The sequence below is a fragment of the Oncorhynchus tshawytscha genome, linkage group LG28, assembly GCF_018296145.1.
Source record: "Oncorhynchus tshawytscha isolate Ot180627B linkage group LG28, Otsh_v2.0, whole genome shotgun sequence".
Taxonomy (NCBI): domain Eukaryota; kingdom Metazoa; phylum Chordata; class Actinopteri; order Salmoniformes; family Salmonidae; genus Oncorhynchus; species Oncorhynchus tshawytscha.
Genome location: NC_056456.1, coordinates 18,370,854 through 18,386,116, shown reverse-complemented (window position 1 = coordinate 18,386,116; position 15,263 = coordinate 18,370,854). Strand labels below are relative to the sequence as shown.

Genomic DNA, 15,263 nt, shown 5'->3' with positions numbered 1-15,263 from the left:
TGGGTAAATTGTGACTGATTGACTGATCTACAAATAACAATGAGTCATTATTTATGATCCACCTTGATTTGTAGATCAGTAAATCGGCAGTGGCCTGCAGTCGTTCTGATGCTCTCGAACACGGCCAACTATAGGGCTGAACGATAATGCCCTTGAAATGTAATATATCTTCATTATATATATATATATATATATATATATATATATATATATATATATATATATATATATATATATATATATCGAAATTATAAAAACATGTCAATGCATTGTATTGTTGTTTTGTGGGGTACAATTAAGACTTTTATAAAAAAAAAAAAATGTTTTCAACCCCTGTCGAAAGGTGGAATAATCCAAACTCAACCCAAAGGCCACAGGGGAATGGAAAATAGTATCCCCCGGAAAGGGTCCAAACAGCGCTGAAAACGTCTGTATTAAACCCTTATTATAGTCCCGGAACCACTTATGATAACAATGAAATGCTGTTGAGTTTATAAAGAGTAAAATAAAATGTTGCAGAGGCATCTGTGAATTTATGAAAAATTTCTTGGTGAAATGCTCAAAATTGATAGAGTTCAAGCGCATGCGCCCTGTGATTGCTCTCACTCAAAACTAGCTGGCAAACATTCGCTAGCGGAGTAGCTAGCTACACGTTTTAAACATTTCAGTACATCTGTTTCGAGAAACACAATGGCAGCGAGATATGACAGGGCGATCACTGTGTTTTCTCCCGACGGTCACCTTTTTCAGGTGGAATATGCACAAGAGGCTGTGAAGAAAGGCTCTACTGCTGTAAGTTTATGAAGCTAAGCTAACGTACGCTGTGTCATTTAGCTACTATGTAGCTATACATGTATGAAAAGATAGCTAGCTAACGTAACATTGTGATGCTGTTTGAGAAAATTGTTAGCTAACTCAATTTAGCTAGCATGTTCTGTTGAACGCAATATTTACTTGAATTTCGGTGAAATTACTTAGCTAGTGTCGAACTACTTAACTGTTTCATTTCCCCATTCCTAATTTAGGTGGGCATCAGGGGCAAAGACATTGTTGTCCTTGGAGTTGAGAAGAAGTCTGTCGCCAAACTACAGGAGGAAAGAACAGTCCGCAAGATCTGCGCCCTAGACGAACATGTTTGCATGGCATTCGCAGGTATCTAACTAGCTAACTACATATTCATTAATTTGTATGTTATCTTGATCATCAGACGACATGCCAAAGTAAGTACCGTTGAAGTCTGAAGTTTAAATGTATTTGGATAAGGTGTATGTAAACTCAGTTTCACAATTCCTGACATTTAATCCTTGTAAAAAAAATCCCTGTTTTAGGTCAGTTAGGATCACCACTTTACTTTAAGAATGTGAAATGTCAGAATAATAGTAGAATTATTTCAGCTTTTATTTATTTTGTCACATTCCTAGTGGGTAAGAAGTTTACATACACTCAATTAGTATTTGGTAGCATTGCCTTCGGGTAACCTTCCAACGGCTTCCCACAATAAATTGGGTGAATTTTGGCCCATTCCTCCTGACAGAGCTGGTGTAACTGAGTCAGGTTTGTAGGCCTCCTTACTCACATTTGTTTTTTCAGTTCTGCCCACACATTTTCTATGGGATTGAGGTCAGGGCTTTGTGATGGCCACTCCAATAACTTGACTTTGTTGTCCTTAAGCCAGTTTGCCACAACTTTGGAAGTATGCTTGGTGTCATTGTCCATTTGGAAGACAAATTTGTGACGACAAAGCTTTAACTTCCTGAATGATGTCTTGAGATGTTGCTTCAATATATCCACATAACTTTACCCTCCTCATGATGCCATCTATTTTGTGAAGTGCACCAGTCCCTCCTGAAGCAAAGCATCCCCACAACATGATGCTATCACCCCCGTGCTTCAAGGTTGGGATGGTGTACTTCAGCTTACAAGCCTTCCCCTTTTTCCTCCAAACATAACGATGGTCATTATGGCCAAAAAGTTCTAATTTTGTTTCATCAGACCAGAGGACATTTTTCCAAAAAGTACAATCGTTGTCCCCATGTGCAGTTGCAAACCGTAGTCTGGCTTTTTTTATGGCGCTTTTGGAGCAGTGGCTTCTTCCTTGCTGAGCGGCCTTTCAGGTTATGTCGATATAGGACTCGTTTTACTGTGGATAGATACTTTTGTACCTGTTTCCTGAAGCATCTTCACAAGGTCCTTTGCTTTTGTTCTGTGATTGATTTGCACTTTTGCACAAAAGTACCTTCATCTCTAGGAGACAGAATGCACCTCCTTCCTGAGCGGTATGAAGGCTGCGTGGTCCCATGGTGTTTATTCTTGCGTACTGTCGTTTGTACAGATGAACGTGCTACCGTCAGGCATTTGGACATTTCTCCCAAGGATGAACCAGACTTGTGGATGTCTACAATTTGCTTTCTGAGGTTTTGGCTAATTTCTTTTGATTTTCTCATGATGTCAAGCAAAGAGGCACTGAGTTTGAAGGTAGGCCTTGCAATACATCCACAGGTACACCTCCAATTGACTCAAATGATGTCAATTAGCCTATCAGAAGCTTTGAAAGCCATGACATAATTTTCTGGAATTTTCCAAGCTGTTTAAAGGCACAGTCAACTTAGTATGTAAACTTCTGACCCACTGGAATTGTGATACAATTAATTATAAGTGAAGTAATCTGTCTGTAAACAATTGTTGAAAAAAGTACTTGTCATGCACAAAGTAGATGTCCTAACCAACTTGCCAAAACTATAGTTTGTTAACAAGAAGTTTGTGGAGTGGTTGAAAAACGAGTTGTTATGACTCCAACCTAAGTGTATGTAAACTTCTGACTTCAACTGTAGCTAACATTGCCTAGCAAGAACAATTCGTGTAATGGCTGTTTCCAGAGGTAAAACTTTGTCTAGGGAGTTTTTTTCCACCATTTGTCTGGTTTCAATATGGTTTGGTTTGCTGTGGCTCATAACCAAACCAGCTGAACGTTTCGCTCTTATTGTCTCTTATTTAACCAGTTGTCTACCTCTGTCAGGTCTGACAGCAGATGCCCGCATTGTGATCAACAGAGCTCGGGTGGAGTGCCAGAGTCACAGGCTCACAGTGGAGGACCCAGTTACCGTTGAGTACATCACACGGCACATCGCCACCCTGAAACAGGTACAATACACACCACCTCCAACTAACAGCCCCTAACGACTTGCTATTGCCATCCGTGACAGACACCACTCAGCAATTCGATTTCACTAAAACATAAAGTCACAGCTCTCCAATAGTCTCTCTCATATGTGCACAAGCAAGAGATGGCTTGTGTAAGACTTTTATTTTAATGTTAGGGGAAGCAATTTGTCAGGAACCTGTAGCAGACCCACGTTTAATAAGACTTCCCTGTGTTTATTTTGTCAACGTCATAAAGACCAACCACCCGGACAACTGTCAGTGGAAGTTCAAGTTTATTCAACATTAGTGACACAGAGGAGACTTTTTGTGTTGGGTCAACGTGGTGATGTTGTCCAAGAGTGACAGCATCGGCGCATGCTACCAGGTTTGGGTAGGTTACATTCAGAATGTAATCCTTTACAGTTACTATTGTTAGGTTCTAATTCTCAGTAAAAAACTTTAAGGACACTATGAAAGCTGAATCAAGTTTAATTCTTCCCAGAGGATCAATGCAGCTGCATTGGACAAAACATGTTTCTACCACCAAGTATATATACTCTAATTTAGATGCACTCCTCCTTCTCTCCAACCCTTACATCTTTTATGGTTCTACAGGAAGACGAAGTGATGGTGTAATAAACCGTTCCTTCTCCCTTAAGGTGACCTGACGTTAACCCCCTTGATTCCCAATCCAAAGCTCTCCACCCGTATCACCTATAGCAATCATGTGACTGCCTCCCCTCTACCCAGCACATTCCAAAGCCATCTGGCTCCTACAGATAACCATTAACTTCTGATGTAAAAACCAGTCTCTATCACTCCTCCGATACTATACTATTACTTCTGATGTGTCTTGTCTCTAGTATAATAATGTTCCAACTTTAACTCAGAATCTAACAGTCCCCTGTTTTGAACATTTAACTCCATACTGTTCAACATTACATACACTTGGAAATTACTTTTCAATGGACAAACAATCATTAGTAAAACATGAACAAAAAATAAACATAATTAACATTCACAGTGAGGGTTACAAACTCGGAGACTTATGGCCTCTGTTCTATGATCACACCATACACAATCTTATTTCCATTCCTCATAGAACACTGATTATAACGTGTCCCCTGGGTCTGTTGACTTCTCACAGTTCAACGTTCTCCTTCTGGTTCCCAAGAGTGATAGCGCAAAACTTGCAAAGCAACGAGAAACACTAAACATAACAGTATTAATGTGGTAAGCTATGCATAATTATATATGCATGAAAACCAAAGTCTGAGACCATGACACTTCCCAATCTCTCTTCACCTGACTCTATGCCTCCAGGATACTTTTCTGCTGGATTCCACATAAATGAAAGCCCTAAAAGCCTCTTAATGCTTTCGCCCAGTCTTCCCCTTACCGGCCCCAGGTTCTGAGAGGTGTTCCCAAGCCATGTCATTTTCACTTTGTTCCCAATTCTCCTCCATTGCCACCTGATGGGCACCTCACCTGATAGGCAAGTGTGTATCCCTAATCAACGCTACATCTCCTTGAGGTAACTCAGCACTGTATAGACTTTCATATCAATGCCTCAAATGTTGTTTAGAGTACAATTATCCCACATCTATCCTTTTATATGATGCATTAACCTGCCTGGAACACTGGGTTTACTGTCCCTCTCTCTTTCCCCCTCCCTCTCCCTCCCTCCACCCCCATGGGAAATTCTACCCACTGCCCTCTCTCCCATGCAGTCACTTCAACACAGATGGAAACACTGGAAACATGACAACAAATAGGATTTGCTAGCGTCCCACCTCAACAACAGCCAGTGAAATTGCAGGGGGCCAAATTCAAAACAGAAATCCCATAATTAAAATTCCTCAAACATACAAATATTATCCACCATTTTAAAGATAAACTTCTTGTAAATCCAGCCACAGTGGCCGATTTTCAAATAGGCCTTACGGCGAAAGCACACCAAACAATTATGTTTGGTTTTCTGTGACTAGGTGCTGACCTTAAAGCCATTTTCCAGCCACAAAGAGGGCTCACAAAAGTCAGATATAGTGACTAAATTAATCACTAACCTTTGATCTTCATCAGATGGCACTCACAGGACTTCATGTTACACTGTGTTTTGTTCGATAAAGTTCATCTTTATGTCCAAAAACCTAATTTGAAATTGGTGTGTTATGTTCAGAAATGCATTGTCTCAAACAAACATCCTGTGAAAGTGCAGAGACGCATCAAATAACAGTAATACTTATCATAAACATTGATAAAAGATACAAGTGTTAAACATACGAATACAGATAAAGTTCTCCTTAATGCAACCGCTGTGTCAGATTTCAAAAAGGCTTTATGGCAAAAGCCCACTTTGCGATTGTTAGGTCAGCGCCTATACACAGAAACCCATACAGCCATTTTCCAACCAAGGAGAGTGTCACAAAAGTCAGAAATAGTATTAAAATTAATCACTTACCTTTGCTCTTCATCTGGTGGCACTCCCAGGTCTCCATGTTAGACAACAAATGTTTGTTTTTGTTCGATAAAGTTCATCTTTATGTCCAAATACCTACATTTTGTTGGTGAGTTTAGTTCAGAAATCCAAAGGCACCATGCGCGCTCTCAACACGAAGACAAAGTAAAAAAAAGTACAAATAAAGATAGTAGAAACATGTCAAACGATGTTTAAAATCAATCCTCAGGTTGTTTTTTTTGTCATAAATAATCAATATTATTTCAACCGGACAAAAGCTTTGTCAATGGAAAAGGTAAACAAGAAATGAGTGCTCCCGATCACGTGCTTGGTTCATGTCTGGAAATTTCCACTGTCCTCTCATTGAAAGTGGTGTGTCTCCCTCGTTTGTCAGAGTAAAAGCCTGAAACAATGCCTAAAGACTGATCACATGTAGAGGAAGCCATAGAGACTGGGTCCTAAGTCTTTGTATGGTGGATAGACTTTCAATGGAAAAACAGCCTTTCAAAATAATAGTACTTCCTGGTTGGATTTTCCTTGAGTTTTCACCTGCCATATCAGTTCTGTTATACTCAGACATTATTTTAACAGTTTTGGAAACTTTTGAGTGTTTTCTATCCAAATCTACTAATTATATGCATATACTAGCTTATGGGCCTGAGTAGCAGGCAGTTTAATTTGGGCACGCTTTTCAACCAAAATTACGAATGCTGCCCCCTACCCTAGAGAAGTTAACCAATAAAGCAGCTAACCCTGTAACCCTGTGCTGTAAGGAGTACTGTGTGTAGACCAGAACATTGCTGTCCCAACATCCCTGCCTGGTGTATCTTGATGTACACTCAATCTCCAGAATTCAGCCCGTGCCTAGGTTATCTCCTGCTCCTCATGTGCTGCTTTCACCTGAGGATATACACACTGCAACGCATGGGTCATTTCCTGACAACATACACTCCCCCCTTATGGGCAGATCACTAATTTGTGGCATTTGAATAACAGCCCCCGGCACTCCCATCAGTCTCCCAGCTACCCAGCCATTTGGCATGAGCCCTCAAACTGATAACCCAACAATGCTACTAAAGTAACCCCTGCTACTCCTAACATGGCCCATGACTATAGCCTCCTTCAATTACTGTCCCTACAAATCAAATCAGACTTTATTTGCGACATGCGCCGAATACAACAAGTGTAGGCTTTACTGTGAAATGCTTACTTACAAGCCCTTAACCAACAGTGCAGTTTAAGAAGAAGAAAGTATTTACCAAGTAGGCTATAATAAAAAGTAACACAATAAGAAAAGCAATAACAAGGCTATATACAGGGGGCACTGGTGCCGAGTCAGTTTGCAGGGGTACAGGCGACTGCTGTGAGAATAACTACTGCATGTAATCTGTCAAGTGTTTTCCGGCGGTTAGAAATTGGGAACGAGATTAATGAGTTGGAAGAATATCCAACCTAACACCATGATCTGGGTTTGTGTAATGTTCAATTTAACTTCATAATAGTCCCTATATTGTGCACAGTTAGCGGTCCTCCCTCTCCTACGAGCTATCTCCTGTAACAATATACATAGTCTCTGGGAATGATACCCCTCTATCACCACAACCGTAATTTATGAGCCCCCACAGATCTCCCCCGCAGTCACATTCCATCCCACTTAACAGCCCAATATAAACATTCTGTCTCAAACACAGGCCGTGTGTACTTCACCTCCTGCTGCTGATACATTTGCAAATATCATTCCATCTAACCCATAAAACACTAGTGTACTACTCCTAATGCACTTCTACAGTTATAAACATACTAAAACATTCTCAAATCAATTAGTCAATATACATCAGCCCCCCTAGAACAATGATCACTCTTATGTTCCACGAAACCTAAAAACATATTGACTTGAAAAGGAAAGGGAAGAAAAGTACATGTTTAGTAACTTCACACCACCCTTGATGCGACTAAAACTGTGGAAAGAACCGTCCATCCATAACGTTCTATACCCATATGATGCTGGTCTCCATGCACTCTCCTTCATTTTCATCCTTGGGTGTTATTGCAAAACACAGACTATGAGCCTTTTATGCAATTAATTGTGCCGTATCTTCCAGCCACCTATATGTATTGTGATTTAACATAAAAATTCTGATGACATGGTAAAACAAAAAAAAGCCTTCATGGTTGGCCCAAGCTATCATCCAGTGAGTTCTCTAACAACCTCCCTGTCGGAGGATACTTAGAGATAAGGTTTCTAGAGCCTCCCTAGGCCTAATACATTTTTGCAGTGCCCTCACTGTTTTAGAGCCCCCCTCTCTATCTGAATCATAACTAAAACATTTTATAAATTATCCAACCCAAATTCAGAATGACAGTCCTTAGTGCTTACTTTGAGTCTACGACTCGAATTCAAGTATAAAAACCTAGCACACATCATCCCTGTTAGAATGTATGTTTATTAACTGAACCTTTTTATTGCCGGTAAAAGCTTTTCTCATTACAGCCCCCATTTGTCCCTGTTTTCCTGTCGCCTGGTAATGAAAGAGCGATATCTCAATGCATGCTTAGTCGAAATTGTTCGCAGTGTGTAGACCCCCCCCCTTCTCCCGGCACTTATCATTCTAGCGTGTCTTCTTCAGATAGCGTTACAGTTAATCTTCCCAACGGCACATGTAACTCGTGCCTGTCACATTTGATGGCCCTTGATCATGTCCCGATTTTCAATATCCAAATGGATACATCCGTTTCTCCCACGAACACGAGTCTCTCACCTGAGCCGTTATCTCTCTCCACGCGCGTGGTCTCAGCACTCCTTCCGCCCGTACCCAGGTTTGGCTCGGACGCAGAAGTGTTAAAAGTCGCTGTCGCTCTTTCTTCAGCCGGTTAGGGAGGGTTTTGAGGTTATTCCTTATGTTATTATTCCTACCATGTCTTAAGACACGATCTGATGTCACGGTCCATGGTAACCTCAAGAGAGGAAAGAGCATAATAACATACAGTTACTGATGAAACCATTTTCAAAATGAGTTCATACTCCTGTATTTTACTGGCTACCTCTCGGAAGAGTTTCCAGAAAAGGAATTTGCACCCTAACCCATTGGAGAATCCCACATTAGGCCCAATCTGGTGAAATTTGTATCGAAACGAAGACAAAAATGAAATCAGCAATACACATATCACAATCCATTTGGAGTAACTGTCATCCCTTATTGACATATTTTTCCTTCAATATGCACACTGAACAAAAATACATTTGTATATTTACCCAAGGACCAGGACCCCAGGGAACTGGTAATTTTCCCTTCGAACACCTGATTCACATTGTGATTCAAAACAGCATGTTAAATCAAAAATAACATGTTAAATCAAAAAATAACATGTTAAATCAAAAATGTGAATAACCAATTAACTTAGAATTACAACTCTTGATAACTCTGTAAGAAAATAATAGTATCTCATAAAGCAATGGTAAAATAGAATAGACACGGGTGTTTCTCTTTCATTTTATAGTTTAATCTGACTCCTACAGATAACAATGAACTTATGGTGTAAAAATCAGTCTCTCACTCCTCAGATACTATAGTATTACTTCTAATGTATCATGTCTCTAGTATAATACTGTTCTGATTTTAACCCAGAATCTAACCACTATACTGAACAAAAATATAAATGCAACAATTTAAAATATTTCACTGAGTCACAGTTAATGTAAGAAAATCAGTCAATTGAAATTCATTAGGCCCTAATCTATGGATATCACATTACTGGGAATACAGATAACCATCTGTTGGTCACAGATACCTTTAAAAAAAATGTTGGGGCGTGGATCAGAAAATCAGTCAGTATCTGGTGTGACCATTTGCCTCATGCATAGTGACACACATCCTTCGCATAGAGTTGATCAGGCTGTTGATTGTGGCCTGTAGAATGTTGTCCCACTCCTCTTCAATGGCTGTGTGAAGTTGCTTGATTATTGGAGGGATCTGGAACACGCTGTCGTACACATCGTTCCAGAGCATCCCAAACATGCTTAATGGGTGACATGTCTGGTTAGCATGGAGGCCATGGAAGAACTGGGACATTTTCAGCATTCAGGAATTGTATACAGATCTTTGCGACATGGGGCTGTGCATTACCATGCTGAAACATGAGGTGATGGCAGCGGATTAATGGCATGACAATGGGCCTCAGGATCTCGTCATGGTATCTCTGTGCATTCAAATTGCCACCGATAAAATGTGTTCGTTGTCCGTAGCTAATGCCTGACAGAACCATAACCCCACTGCTACCATGGGGCACTCTGTTCACAAAGTTGCACACCGCTCGTCCACACGACACCATACTCGTGGTTTGCGGTTGTGAGGCCGGTTGGACGTACTGCCAAATTCTCTAAAACGGCGTTGTAGGTGGGTTATGGTTGTGAAAGTATCATTAAATTCCATAGCAACAGCTCTGGTGGACATCCCTACAGTCAGCATGCTAATTGCCCCCTCCCTCAACTTGAGACATCTGTGGTGTTGTGACAAAACTGCACATTTTAGTGTCTTTTTGTCCCCAGCACGAGTTTCACCTGTGTAAAGATCATGCTGTTTCATCAGCTTCTTGATATGCCACACCTGTCAGGTGGATGGATTATCTTGGCAAAGGAGAAATGCTCACTAACGGGGATGTAAACAAATTTGTGCACAAAATTTAAGGGAAGCTTTTTGTGCGTGTGTAAAGTGTGTGGGATATTTAATTTCAGCTCATGGAACATGGCATGTTATTATATTTCTCTTCAGTGTAGTTACCTGTCCAAAATTGTAATCACAAATATAACTTTTGGATTACCCAAACAAAATAACGTAATCTGATTTACATTCCATTTTTTGTTATTTAACTAGGCTAGTCAGTTAAGAACAAATTCTTATTTACAATGACAGTCTACCCCGGCCAAACCCGGACAATGCTGGGCCAATTGTGCGCCACCCTATGGGACTCCCAATCACAGCCGGTTGTGATACAGCCTGGAATTTAACCAGGGTATGTTGTGATGCCTCTAGCACTGAGATGCAGTGCCTTAGACCGCTGCGCCACTCGGGAGCCCAACTATCCATCAGACACATTTGGTGTGTCATCATATTAGTCTGATTTGTGGTCTTTCAGACATGACAAACTTAAACTTGCGCCTTTTTTCAATGCTGATTTTGAATGTCATTAGGAAAATAAATGTACCCCAATTTTTTTTTTTTTTTTAAAGTAACCCTAGAAGTAATCTAGTTTTTCAAAAGTATATCTAATCTGATTACAACATTTTTGCTGGTCAAGGATTACAGTTGTTTTGTAATCCGTTACTCCCCAAGCCTGCATGCAAGGCTACCTTGTACCCAGTTTGGTAGAGTAAACTAGAGTCCATATGATACTTGACTGTTTGTTTATTTTCATATGAAGCCAGCTTTTTTTCTTTTTCTATAGCGTTACACTCAGAGTAATGGACGAAGACCGTTTGGCATCTCGGCGTTGATCGTGGGTTTTGACTACGATGGGACCCCCAGGCTTTATCAGACGGACCCCTCAGGAACATACCATGCATGGAAGGTCAGCCAATCCACAAAAATATCTCACCTTTCTCAACAGATAAATATGTTAATGTTTTTCATAGCCATAATGATTATCTGAAGTGTATCATTGCAAAAGTTTGCTTTTCTTGTGTTAATTGTGCGGTCTGTTTTTGAAAATAAACATTAGGTATTGAGCTGGATTTAAACCACACTATTGGTATTTTAATGTTTTAAAAATACTCCGTTACTGATTTGTTACCCATCTCTTTGTTAAGGCAAATGCAATTGGCCGCAGTGCTAAGACAGTGAGGGAATTCCTGGAGAAGAACTACACAGATGAAGCCATCGCCACTGACAATGAGGCGATTAAGCTGGCAATCAAAGCCTTGCTTGAGGTGAGGTCAACCACTGTCATTTTTATGCTAAACTCCAAACCGACGCCTACTTCCTACTCCCCTAGGCACTTCTGTAGGTCTGAGACAGTTATATTTGGGTATTCAATATGGCCAAAAATTTGGCTGTTAGCATATTAAATCCATTGTGTACATTTGACCTTTTGAACTATGTTTACAGGTGGTTCAGTCTGGTGGGAAGAACATTGATCTCGCTGTGATCAGAAGAAACCAGCCACTGAAGGTAACCTCACCAAAGAGTTTGGTGGTCTGATCCCAGTATTTGCTGCTTTACACATGTCCTTGTCTATGAGTTAATTGCTTCTTTCTTTTGTTGTTGCTCCATGTAGTTATTGGAGTCCAAAGAAATTGAGACCCTGGTGGCTGAGATCGAGAAAGAAAAAGAAGATGAGGTAGAGAAGAAAAAACAGAAGAAATCTACTTGAAGTCGTTACTCAACCACTGGCATTAATTTAGCCCTTGGGTAAAGGCAGTGTATTTGGTCGGTAAATATAGAAAAGTGTCAAGGTTTATAGGCCCAAATATAGCTTTCATGTCACACACTAAGGTTCGTATGTTGAATTTTCACAAATATCCCACCGGCATTGCCATCAATGCATGGTTTATGTGGAAGTTGAGCTGTGTGGATCTCAAGTTAGGATTCAGAACTTTGAGTTCTCACCTCTGCCCTCTTTTAAGAACAGTATGTTATTTTTATTTGAAGTGAATGTTAATAGACTGACATACTTAATAAAGTCAACTTGTTTATGTACCTTAGTTTTTATTCATTCATCGGGTTATAGGGAGAGTTTATTTTCTTTAGATTCATGTTATCTTTGTTGTGTGTGTTGATGCTAAAATATGTCTGTAGTGAAGTCGAGCACCCAATCCCAGCTAATAATTTAAAAAAATACTGTAGTAAAATGGAATCGGAACAGCATTATACCAACTATGTCAAGAATCAACAATGAAACAGTAAATATCACCCCCCCCAGGACCTATTGAGATATTGCGCGTGACTAACATATTTAAGTTCATTTCTAATGCTAATGCCTTGGTCCAATCAGTGTAATTCTGTACATGCTGGATCTCTGTGGCAGGATGCATCATTCACCCAAGTTTTGTCAATTGGGCTACTGCTGTCTGAGATGTGACTAATGGACAGCCAGGGACAGATCCACAGTCCCTTCCCTGATTTCACCGTGGGGATAATGAAGGCTTAGTTTGACATCAGTGGGTCAATATGAAGAAATGACAATGTAATTTTAGCTTCACTTCAGTATCCTACCCAGCAGTATACAAAAAGATCACTGTTATCCCTCGCTCCGACAGAGAGTAGACTCAACATCCATAACGGCGATGTTTCCATTTACCAGCATTCTTTAGGAATATCACTCATACAGCGAATGCAGAGTAGCCCAGGCCCCAGACGGACTGCTTTATGACGCGCTCATCTCTCACATAGTCATTTAAAGGGTAGTGCAGTTACAGTTGAAGTCGGAAGTTTACATACACTTAGGTTGGAGTCATAACTTTTTTTTTTTCAACCACTCCACAAATTTCTTGTTAACAAACTATAGTTTTGGCAAGTCGGTCAGGACATCTACTTTGTGCATGACACAAGTAATTTTTCCAAAAATTGTTTAAACAGATTATTTCACTTATAATTCATTGTATCACAATTCCAGTGGGTCAGAAGTTTACATACACTAAGTTGACTCTGCCATTAAACAGCTTGGAAAATTCCAGAGTCAATTGGTGGTGTACCTATGAATGTATTTCAAGGCCTACCTTCAAACTCAGTGCTTCTTTGCTTGACATGGGAAAATCCAAAGAAATTAACCAAGATCTCAAAAATTGTAGACCTCCACAAGTCTGGTTCATACAACCATGTTCATCTGTACAAACAATAGTACCTAAGTATAAACACCACGGGACCCCGCAACCATCATACTATTCAGGAAGGAGATGCGTTCTGTCTCCTAGAGATGAACCTACTTTGGTGTGGAAAGTGCAAATCAATCCCGCTACAACAGCAAAGGACCTTGTGAAGATGCTGGAGGAAACGGGTACAAAAGTATCTATTTCCACCGTAAAACTAGTCCCCTATATCGACATGACCTGAAAGGTCGCTCAGCAAGGAAGAAGCCACTGCTCCAAAAGCGCCATAAAAAAAGCCAGACTACAGTTTGCAACTGCACATGGGAACAAAGATTGTACTTTTTGGAGAAATGTCCTCTGGTCTTATGAAATAAAAATTAGAACTTTTTGGCCGTAATGACCATCGTTATGTTTGGAGGAAAAAGGGGGAGGCTTTTTCCTTCACCAACCGTGAAGCACGAGGGTGGCAGCATCATGTTGTGGGGGTGCTTTGCTGCAGGAGAGACTGGTGCACTTCACCAAATAGATGGCATCATGAGGAGGGTAAAGTTATGTGGATATATTGACGCAACATCTCGACATTCAGGAAGTTAAAGCTTGGTCAGAAATGGGTCTTCCAAATGGACAATGACCCCAAGCATACAGCCAAAGTTGTGACAAAATGGCTTAAGGACAACAAAGTCAAGGTATTGGAGTGTCCATCACAAAGCCCTGACCTCAATCCCATAGAAAATTTGTGGGCAGAATTGAAAAAACATGTTCGAGCAAGGAGGCCTACAAACCTGACTCAGTTACACCAGCTCTGTCAGGAGGAATGGGCAAAAATTCACCCAACTTATTGTGGGAAGCTTGTGGAAGGCTACCCGAAACGTTTGACCCAAGTTAAACAATTTAAAGGCAATGCTACCAAATATTAATTGAGTGTATGTAAACTTCTGACCCACTGGGAATGTGTTGAATGAAGTAAAAGCTAAATATATCATTCTCTCTACTATTATTCTGACATTTCACATTCTTAAAATAAAGTGGTTATCCTAACTGACCTAAGACTGGGAATTATTACTCGGATTAAATGTCAATTGTGAAAAACTGAGTTTAAATGTATTTGGCTAAGGTGTATGTAAACTTCCGACTTCAACTGTACATGTGATTTTCCTGCTATGACGTCAAAATAGTCTGTCTGTATTGGAACGTTGTGCCTAGAAGACCAACAGCACAAACAAACAGGCTATACAGCTACAAGTAGTGAGTGGAGTTACTAACAGACTATACAGCTACAAGTAGTGAGTGGAGTTACTAACAGACTATACAGCTACAAGTAGTGATTGGAGTTACTAACAGACTATACAACTACAAGTAGTGAGTGGAGTTACTAACAGTCTATACAACTACAAGTAGTGAGTGGAGTTAGTAACAGACTATACAGCTACAAGTAGTGAGTGGAGTTACTAACAGACTATACAACTACAAGTAGTGTGTGGAGTTAACAGACTATACAGCTACAAGTAGTGAGTGGAGTTACTAACAGACTATACAGCTACAAGTAGTGAGTGGAGTTAACAGGCTATACAACTACAAGTAGTGAGTGGAGTTACTAACAGACTATACAGCCACAAGTAGTGAGTGGAGTTACTAGCAGACTATACAGCTACAAGTAGTGAGTGGAGTTACTAACAGACTATACAGCTACAAGTAGTGAGTGGAGTTAACGGGCTATACAGATACAAGTAGTGAGTGGAGTTACTAACAGACTATACAGCTACAAGTAGTGAGTGGAGTTACTAACAGACTATACAGCTACAAGTAGTGAGTGGAGTTACTAACAGACTATACAGCTACAAGTAGTGAGTGGAGTTACTAACA

General features: G+C 40.2%; 1 protein-coding gene across 1 annotated transcript; it reads left to right on the top strand.

The window, feature by feature from the left end:
• Positions 1 to 447: 447 nt before the first annotated feature.
• On the top strand, positions 448 to 12,291 carry LOC112226852 (proteasome subunit alpha type-7). Its single transcript, XM_024391458.2, has 7 exons — positions 448 to 792; positions 1,026 to 1,152; positions 3,017 to 3,141; positions 11,042 to 11,164; positions 11,403 to 11,522; positions 11,701 to 11,763; positions 11,870 to 12,291. Exons 1-7 carry the CDS (start codon positions 691 to 693, stop codon positions 11,963 to 11,965), a joined length of 756 nt encoding a protein of 251 aa, XP_024247226.1. The 5' UTR covers positions 448 to 690; the 3' UTR covers positions 11,966 to 12,291.
• Positions 12,292 to 15,263: the final 2,972 nt, after the last annotated feature.